The sequence below is a fragment of the Nelumbo nucifera genome, chromosome 3, assembly GCF_055504915.1.
Source record: "Nelumbo nucifera cultivar China Antique chromosome 3, China Antique-T2T, whole genome shotgun sequence".
Taxonomy (NCBI): domain Eukaryota; kingdom Viridiplantae; phylum Streptophyta; class Magnoliopsida; order Proteales; family Nelumbonaceae; genus Nelumbo; species Nelumbo nucifera.
Window position 1 is genome coordinate 23715454 of NC_142651.1, and position 10473 is coordinate 23725926.

At 35.3% G+C, this 10473-nt stretch overlaps 1 protein-coding gene across 1 annotated transcript; it reads left to right on the top strand.

The window, feature by feature from the left end:
- Nucleotides 1–1575: 1575 nt before the first annotated feature.
- LOC104602339 (elongator complex protein) lies at nt 1576–10059 on the top strand. Its single transcript, XM_010265980.3, has 9 exons — nt 1576–2027; nt 2112–2204; nt 2452–2612; nt 2767–2819; nt 5262–5331; nt 8542–8768; nt 8874–8963; nt 9124–9199; nt 9348–10059. Exons 1-9 carry the CDS (start codon nt 1852–1854, stop codon nt 9545–9547), a joined length of 1146 nt encoding a protein of 381 aa, XP_010264282.1. The 5' UTR covers nt 1576–1851; the 3' UTR covers nt 9548–10059.
- The last annotated feature ends 414 nt before the right edge of the window (nt 10060–10473 follow it).

Sequence of the window (10473 nt, forward strand, 5' to 3'; positions counted from 1 at the left end):
TTTTGTTTTATTTTATTTAAATTAGTATATTTTATTTTGCTTTTAATAATTTATTAATTTTTAAAGAAAATAAGTCAGTTCGAATCCTATCAGATCGTTCAGATTTTTGGATCGAATAAAATCTAACATGAACAGTGTCGGATTGGATTTAAATATACCCTAATTCGAATCCAATCCGATCTATTTACATCCCTAAATAGGATAGAACTGATCGACCAACAACTGCCATCTTTGCCCATATGCGGGTGAACTTAAGTGAGATTCGATCTAAGTCTTCCGCTACAACCACTCATAGACTTTTTTTTTTTTTGTAAGAACCAGCCATAGACTATTGAGAGGGCTTATGCGCAGCATTTCTGGCTTTGAGAGACCGGCCCTACACGGAAAGTATAAATTTATGTTTAGTAAAAATTTGGAAATCCCAATTTGGCTGTCGTTGAGCTAATTGAGCGACTGTCATGAGTGGCTTATTTGGAACACCACCCATTTGAGCAATTTAGCATATAAGACTTGTTCATTGGTGATTTGGTGTTACCTCTATCAAGTATCAACCTTGCTTAAGTTTGGGTTGCGTGAAAATTCATAATGTTGCCTAACATCATCGAGGAGTGTCATCACAAGCAGCGGATAGGTTGACTCATCTCTCTATGTCTAATTGTGATTTATCTACTAGTGATCTTGGTTATATTTGTTTTGGTGATATTGGGACGTCCTACCCCTGTCTTATGTAGCCCCCTTTAAATGTTCAATCTATAAAAAAAAAAGAACTTAACATGTAACACAACAATATCCTATATTTTTTAAATTATATTTATTACCCCTATGTCAATGAAGATTAAACTTCGTGACTCGTGAGTAATTGGGTATTGGCAACCAGGCACAGAGCTGAAGAGCCTATTAAAATGCTGATAACCTGATACAGCTCTAAAGATCAGACAACTATTCTGTGGATCCGGTGACTCCATGCTGAAGAATGCTATTCAGTGACTGAAGAAGTTATTGATTTGTTTTTTACCAATACCCAATTAGAAGATAAAACACTGATTTGTTTGTTTAGACAGATTTGGGTATATCTTTGGTATAGCTTCCATTTATTCATTAAATGTTTGTAAAATTGAGAAAAGCAATAATGAAATTACTTATTGACAATTAGGCACCACGAGGCGCCATTAGGCTTTATATCGGCAAAATAGTAAATAAATGTCTAATAGTTGGGGGAAGTAAGGTTCAAAATATTGATACGCCCAATATGCCGATAGGGGCGTATCAGGCGAATCAATACCTTTTTTTTTACTTTTTTTATTTTTTTTCAAAACCGATTTAGGGGAGCCGGTTTAGAGCTCCTCCACCCCTTAAATCGGTCAGATCCCCGACACACCCGCTATATGGGCATATTGAAGGGGTCCCAGAATGATATATATTGGCCAATACATATCAATATTTTGAACTTTTGAGGGAAGCACTAAAATGAAGCTTCTCCCAAAAGTAGGCGGTTAGGCGCGCACATAAATCAAGGCCCGCTTTTAACACCCGCTTGATATAAATTGCATTTTCGTTAATTAACTCTTCTATTCGGCTTTTGAATGGAGTTCCACCAAACATGGCTTAACGAAAGCTAAAGCCCCTCCCAAACAGGCCCTGGATTCTCTCCGCGACTTCGACGGTGACTACATTCTTCTACCAAAGCGTGTATATTGCTTCTTCTGACTGACGTTCCATTGAACTTACTCCCAGTACAAGGGTTCTTATTTCCCTCCACCCCCACCTCTCTCTCTCTCTCTCATTTAGAAATCAACCAGCGGTTTGTAAAACATGAAGTGAATAAACCCAAAAAACAAGGTTTTACTCTTGATGAAAGAAATGGCAGAACCAATTTGCAGAGTTTTGCGAGATGGAGCATTGGAGGGAGAGCATGCTCCTGCTCTGATGATAAAGGACTCTATGCACAGTGCTTTTGGACTTGATGTCTTCAATCATATTCTTTGTTCTCTTGCCTCAAACATATCTGCTGGAAAATCGCAAGCTCGGTTAGTTCCACTCAAGACTAAAAATCAACTTTTAATTTTCTTTGTCGATTTAAGTTAATTAATTTACATAATACTTTGCTACAGAGGTCTTGTGCTCGTTTCATTAAATCGACATCCGTCATTCTACACTGATTTGTTAAAGAGTAGAGGAATTGGTGTTGCCTCGTCCAATAAATTGTAAGAATATCTACCTCAATTTCTGGAGTAATAATCAGTGAACATTGTAGCAGTAGGTTAACTGAGTATTAACATCACGTAGGTTATTGAAACGATCTTTTCACTGTGTTGACAGCTTCTATTTCAATCAAAGTGTTAAGAGTGAACTTATGCCTTTCCTTTTTATCTTTTACTTTGTAATAGACAGTTTTTCTCCATTTATGTTTCCTTTTGATGCTTACTAATGTGGTTTGAATCGGTCGTATAGGATTCAGATTGTGGACTGTTATTCTGATCCTCTTGGCTGGAAGGATCGGCTTCTGGACCCTGGATGCATTACCAAGCTTTCTCCAAAAGCTACAGGTACTCTTTGCAAGGATATCAGGGATCTAGACAAGCTGCTCTCCGTAATCCTTGAACTTGGGAATGGTATACTTCTAGACTATGTCTGTGCTGCGATGTTAGTTACTGCATGATGATGAATTTCAGAAAGTATCCCTAGAGTTGTGGTTGTATTACCAAGCTTGTTTTCTCTTATAACTGCTATTTTCTTAAAACTCACATATGTAACTTATGGTTGCAGGATTGGTTGGAGTTGGACAAGGAAAAATCCACTTCTCAGTTGCTATAGACTTGGTAACCATGTTTGTTGCAGCTTAAGTCTATTAGTAAGAGTGCAAATAGTATCGATAGGAAACACATGTTATAATGGAAGAAGCTAAAACTAGAATCTAAGATCCCTACTAATTAAGCCAATATCTGGACTATCTTCCATATGAATATGGTTATAGTTGCATGTGGACTAGCTCATATAATGGCCTCTCAATGCATGGTTTAATTTTTCAAAAACCTGATATATAAAAAATACAATCAATGATTTCATTTTGGAACTCTTGTCAGTTTAGTTTCCTGTGGTGAAGGGTCTTGCCTTGTTCTTGTATTAGGAACTATATGAGTCCTTATTATTGATCCATAAGCATTGGAAGAATTATAATGTGCAAAAACTTTTGCGAGAACTTTCTACATTCATAGGCCAAATAAATTGTTTATAAATCCATGTATGGAAGCAGTGCACAGAAGTTAGGTGTACAACAGGGTTGGGCATAGTGATTCGAAGCCCATACGACCATTGAATTGCTTGCATGCCTCAGACCAAAAGTATATTTATGTTTTCTTAACCATAAGTTTTGTCCTACAGTTGGGGTTTCTTTCCGTAAAAGATAATCCTATTTTTTTCACCATAATAGACATGCAGACTGATTTGCCTAGCATAAGGAGAAATTTGAATCTTTTGCACTTTGTTTAATCTCCTTGGTGTACCACCATCTTCACCCTACACTAGATGAGTGCTGATCTATCACTTTTTTTACATTTCTCCTTAGGTCTCTCTGAGTTATTGGGTGGTATGGAATTCCTACATCTCTATCATCAACTTTCAGCTTCCAAGCAATGTGAGATTTGTTTGTGGGCTAAATTAGAAGTTCATGCAAAGTACTGATCCAGTACTTGTGACCCCCGGCTTCTTGTACATCTCAATGAATTGTGAAAGCTTTGGCTAACTTGAATTGAGTTTTATACAAGTCGGGCAAGAGTTTTAATGCAGTTTCTAACCTGACACAACCCTCCTTTATCTGGGCTTGAGATCAGCAGTGTAAGACAGGCTCATATAGGCAGAAACATGATTTCCCCTAGGAGTTTAATTAGAATAGAATCTTGTACATGTTTATCTGATTTAAGTTTTTACTGCAACCTGGTATATGAACAATAAACTCTTGGTTTTGTCGTGTTGATCGACCACAACTGGAAATGGTAACTTGGAATCCCTAACAAATATCTATTTTTTGATCAATCCTAACAAATATCTGTCATTTCTCTGTTCTAGTCATACAAGAGACTTCTGTCTGTAGGAGATAATTTGAGATCTTAAGTATCCAAGGTTGGTGGTGTGCATGAAGATGAATATATTGGGCATATATATCAAAATGCTTTCCGATAGCAGATTTGATTTCTGTTTGGTCACATTTGGCAAGTGAACTCTTTGATCTTTAGAAGGCAAACATGATTCCATAGTTTTGAGCTATAGGTGCATTTAGAGGTTTCTACAGCATTTATACACAGCAAGGGCATCTGCCCATTTTCTGAAATCTGTTCCATATCCACATTTCAGAAAGATTCCAATGCTTAAAGTTAGACAAGATCTTTTCTGTTATCATATATCTTTGGTCTCACATATTGTTAGCACTTATATAGTTTGCATACACTTGATTTAAGTTATTTTACTTAAATATCTCTTAATATGTTTAACAAAGCATATATTTGTGTCCTATTTTTGAGTTTATTGAAGTCAAGGTGTTCTATACCATGTGTAATTTACACAGGAGATGGCAATCTGGATGTCCCATGGATTTAATTTCTTAAAGGACTGCATGCTGGGGTTTTTGAAAGTAAATTTGGCAAGTCAAAAACATGATCTTTCATCATTCACTTAACAAGTAGTTTCCCTTAACTTAATACTGTGTTTGGTTTGAATGAAAAAGTAGGGAAAGGAAGGGAAATATAGGGAAACCTTTACAAACCTTGTATAGGTTTCCTTACGTTTCCCTTCCTTTCCCTACCTTTTCCTTCAAACCAAACATAGCCTAATGGATTCTTCGCCAATTTAGTTCTTCCATTACTGGTTCAAAGCAAATTCACTGCATAGCTATTTAAGCATCTTAAATTTGTAGATTCATGTACTCAAAACAAAAAGATGTTTTGGCTGTTACTTGGTGGAAGTTTGATCCAATATTTTGCATATATTGTCTTTTGAAATTTCATCTAATATCCATCATTTGCTCATATACTTATTAGTTTTTTCGAAGACATTTGTTCATTTATTTCTGTAGCATATTTTCTTGCTAATAACTTTTTGAGATCTATAATACCTAGATACCTGTATAAGGGTGCCATATCATGTTGGATACTTTATTTTTTAGTGTAAACATTATATCTGACACATTGTCCGGCTGTTTCCTTGTTTTACCTTGGTACACATCGCTTTCTCTTGACATGATACTTGATCCTTGAAATATTTTCCAGGTCACTGTAATTATAAGGCATACATCTCTGCAGTCAGTCTCACGCCTTATAAGCAACTTACGCAGCCATGGTATCATGTTCTTCTGTTGATATTTTTTTTGTCCCTCTATTAAACTTAAAGCTTCTTGGTAAGCACGGCCAACAGTATTTTTCAAACTTTCATTTAGATGGCATGTCACTTGATTTTCAATTCTTGGCAATGCAGGGCTTAGTGGTTATTTCTTTCAAATAAATTCTGATATGAATACGGCTATGGGTATCTCATATAATTGGTTATATCTGTATATCATACTTCCATATCTAGTTTTTTTATGGAAGGTGTCATTTCTGAGCTTATACCTTACCATTTTATAATATATATATATATATATAGTATGATTTGTTAAAATATACCAATTTACATAATTTCAAAGTGCTAATGCTATTAGAGTATCCATGCAGTATGCCAGTATTTGGTATATATTTGTGTTTGCCACCAGTATGCTGGGCATGTATAGGTACCCGGGTATTATAACCTTACTGCCATATGCCATTCACCATCCAAAAGAACATGAATTCAGAGATTTGCAATCACCAATTTTCTGGGTGGAATCCATTGCTTTGTGGGCCTCAACTACCTTAGAGGTGTGCCACTTGCACAGTTGCACCAAATATCATTTTTCTCCCAATAGTCCTGAAGAAGTGTTCTAGAACTCAATTGCCAACATTTGTTCATAAATAGTTAAAATAAAGTCCAACCTAGGCAAATTCTTTTGGTAAGTTCTTTTTGGGTTTGTGTGTATACTGTATTTTTGTACTCCAGTACCCCACTTTTTGCCAGGGCCAGCTGTGAATTGGGTTGAGCAAACAATAACATCTAAGCACCACAAGTTTCATGAAAGAATTAGTGTGTAAAAAGATCAAGCTAAGGGGAAAATGAGATCATGTTGGATGTGCATGTCTGCATGATAGTGACAATCTTGAAATTTAAAGCTATAATTGATCAAAAAAAAAAAAAATCAAAGCTATAATAATGTGCAAGGTAGGATACATTCACTTATCATTTTTCTTCTTTTATTTGGTAGTGGTGTTTATTTTTAGGGATGCAAACAGATCTGATTGGACTCAAATTGGGGTATATCTGAATTCGGTCCGATGTATAAATCTTATATCTGATCTGATCCAATGGCCCGGTGGATAAAGATTAATCCAAATTCGAATTAAGGATGTCAGATATCTGAATCTGATCCAATCCGATTTAATTACCCATAGGTCTGTAAAAATTTAACAAATTGTTAACAGAAAAGAAAAACAGTTTATACAAAGAAGAAAAATACAAGAACATATAAAAAAAGAAGAAAAATACAAGTACATATCAAAAAAAAAAGAAAAGTACAAGCATTTCTTTCAACCTTTTTTGTCATATATATTTCAAACAAAATGGGGGTATACATGTCTTTCAGAAAACAACATAAATAATGTAAAAAATTAAATTACAACATCAGGCTCGAATTTGGGCTCAAGCTCGATTTGAGCTAGAGACATTTTCTCGAATTTGGCTTGACTCAAAAGCTCGTATGTTTGAGCTCAGCTCAACTCAAGTTTGATAATGAGCCAACCCTTTTTTTTTTTTATCCGACCTGATTCAAAGTATCTGACAGTGGAACATCTGTCAAATATTCCTATTTGAAATAGGATCAGTTTCAAATTTGAATTGGATCACGATCCAATCCGTTTGCACCCCTATTTATTTTAGCGGGTTGGGGATTGTGGAGAGGATTGATTACTAGCCATAGCTAACATGGCATAACGGAAGAGCTTATCCTTGTTTATTTATCTGATAGTCTATATAATTACTAATGGTTACTTCACACATCAGAGACGCAAGGGACAATCAGGATAATATATATATATATATATATGGAATGTAAACTATTTAAATTGAAATCCTTGAAGTCCTCCAGAATAGATGCCTGAAAAAGCAATTGCCTCTCTGTTTTACTAATTACCACTTCCAAGGGTATGCTTCCCCAAGATAGATGCCAAAAAAAAAAAAAAAACATTTTCCTCGGATTGATAAAAGAATTTTCACTATCACACTGCCTGTCCGCTTCATTTTACCGATTTTCATCTTTTACTAGATACCTTTTGTATCAGGCTCAGTTTTGATATGCCTTTGAAAGGTTTCATAGAAGTAGTAGGATAAGAAACTCAATACTAGATAGCCAGAGGTCTAATTATTATACATATGAAAGGCCATTAGCCAATGTTGGTCCCAGCTATCTGTGGTCTTGGGAGGGGTAGACTGGGTATGGTCCTAACCTTAAGCATTTTTTTTTTTTTTGCACAAGTGGTTGCCCTTAGACTTGATGCTGCATTCTGATCATTATACATATCTTCGGCAAGAAACTGAATCAGATCAAGGTTTCTGGTTGTTTCTCTTATTCTATATTGATTTCTTTCAAATTCCTTCAAGGGCACCCTTAGAGATTAAGTTGTTGGTAGTATTGGTCATCACTCTCTTTGTTTGCCAAGTTAGGACTTTGTTTTGACTTTTTACACTCTTTTCTGTTATGCATTCAACTGGCAATTAAATTTATATCATTTAGAACTTTTTATTTAATCCTTGTGATCATCTATGAATTTGGTATTTCCATGATATGGGTGCCTCTAAACTTTCGCTGACAATTAGGAATAGTGAACCAAAATCTATGCAAAAATATTTCCTCCAATGAGAGCCAATGCCCTAGGCCTTCTTTGTATTCAACTTCTGCCTAGTTACTTCTAAATGATTTTAGATATCCAATGGTAGTTTTTATTGATCAATATTATTGTTCAAGAGAAACTTCAAAGATGACGTAGTTTTTTTTTCTTTTATTTTGGTACATTCATACAAATCAAATAAACTCCAAAATTACATTTCTAATTTTCTTTTATTTTCATTTATATATTTTTTTGATAAATTATTTTCATTTTTATATTTATTTAACTAAGCATTTATCCATTTAGGTTTCCAATAACACGATTCTAGGAAGCTAAGTTTCAATCAGAATAACACGAGAAATAATATTAAAGAAACTTATTTTTGTTCTTTACTGATAAAATATGTAGTAAAAAAAAATGGGTCTTTTGCTAGATTTAGGACTTAGTGGGTATAACTTTAGAAACAACGGAAATTAGTGCAAAGAGCTCCTACTAATTAGGTCTCTAGTAACACCATAAATTTCCCCAACTGAGATTATTTTAAGATGTTAATCTGACACCTAATGAAACAGCTTCCGCTTTTCTGTTTTGGCTGCAGACCAAGTTTCAAGTGTATTTTGGTTGATCCATTCAGACCTTCATGAGATGAAGGCTATAGCAGCTCTTGAATATATGTCTTCTATGGTTGCTAATTTAGAGCCAATTGGTCAATCACCAAATGAACAGAGAGGACATTTTGAGAAGCTTTTGTGGACTGAACAAAATTCTAATAAAGGAAAGTTCCATGTTCGGTTCAAGCGTAGGAATGGAAGAGTTAAATTGATGGTTCTCTCTCTTGCCTGTGCCTTGTTCTTCACATAAAATGAAAAAATCTATCATATTTGACTGGTTTCAAGTTGTGCTATCTAACATTTATAAAGTCATGTCCAGTCTGAAGAATTTCTTGTGGAGCAAGGAGGCATTAAGTTCATTACTGTTTCTTCGGGAAATGGGATGATTGATCAAAGCCTTTTACCGAAGGTCAGTTAGATTATCTTTTACTGGTTGGAATTTAGAATATTCAATTGCACCCAAATGCCATGTACATCCGTAGGTTTTTTGGCTGCACACATTTTCAAATAGGGATATCTATACTTGTATTTTGTATGTTTTCAATATTTACAGATGCTCTATTCAACAGGTGCAGTTCAATCTCCAGCTATCAGAGAAGGAACGGGTTGACAGGGCAAAGGTTGTACTTCCATTCGAACACCAAGGTATGGCTGCACAATCCGAATTTGAGTTTTCCAAAGTCTAGCTTTGGTTGGTATTGATTGAAATATGTTACTTGAGTTCTGAACGCAGTTGTTTATTGTGGTAAATACTGCCTGTTTAGTTAGTGGCTACTATCTTGTTCTTTTTCAGGAAACGGTAAATCCATGCAGATTTATGATGGTCGAAGATCTCTCACAGAGGGCCATAATAATCTGAGTACACCAGCTTCAACCACTACAAAAATTCATACAGAAGCTGATTGTGGCAAGGGCGAGATACACTATATTCGTGATTCAGATGATGAGATGCCAGATTCAGACGAGGACCCAGATGATGATTTGGACATATAAATCCACCCTCCTGCTGGGGAACTCTCTGATGATCTGGAGGTTTCTATTATGTTGTATGATGAGAAGATACGTTCACCTGAAAGGGGTTTCTATTCACACATGCTAGATAGCTAGAAACCTGCAAGTTTATTGCTTTTCTCTTTCCAGAAGGGAAAGAGTTCCTAGATGCAACTGCTCGAGTTTCTTTGGGAAGCCTTTTGAATAGAAGGGGACTCAACTTCTTGATTTGAGTCTTACCTGAAGAAAAGCAAGCTTACTTGATTTGTTTCTACACCTTTTGAGGTTAACAGGTTTGATTTATGTTACTCTTTGTGAAGGATTTATGCTTAAGCTAATTTATGCTCAGGTGGCATAATGAAATGGAGTTGTTCATTTGATGGCAAAGTGCTTCAGATGTCTTTTGAAATTCTAGTTCAATGTATCGTATGGGACTTCAGACATCTTTTGACGACTGACGGCTAAGGGCTCGAATTATTCATTTGATTGATGGTTTTGGATGAGACTTGAGAGTATATCTTTGTTCTACTTTTTTACGTGTTTAGTTGCATGTACTAACTACTAATTACCAATATAAATGGGTAATATGTTGACAGAAGAGAGATGCTTTTGGCCCAATTGGAGCATGAATAATCACATCACTGCTCAACTTGTAAGCAAACTGATAGTAAATGCACAATGGTTGCTTGTTTATTTTGCAAATGCACGTTGTTTTATTTTTTATTATATTCTCATCTTTATTCCCTCGAATAATAATAATAATAATAATAAATGGATAAATATTATTATTTTGACTCCCATCTGTCCATGCACGAATCATGAACCTTTAACTTGAGGTTCACTCTGCCAAGTAGACGTTCAGACTCCAAACTCTAAAATCAGGATGCTCATTGGTCAATGGCAATTTGGCAACATCACAAGCATTCCTT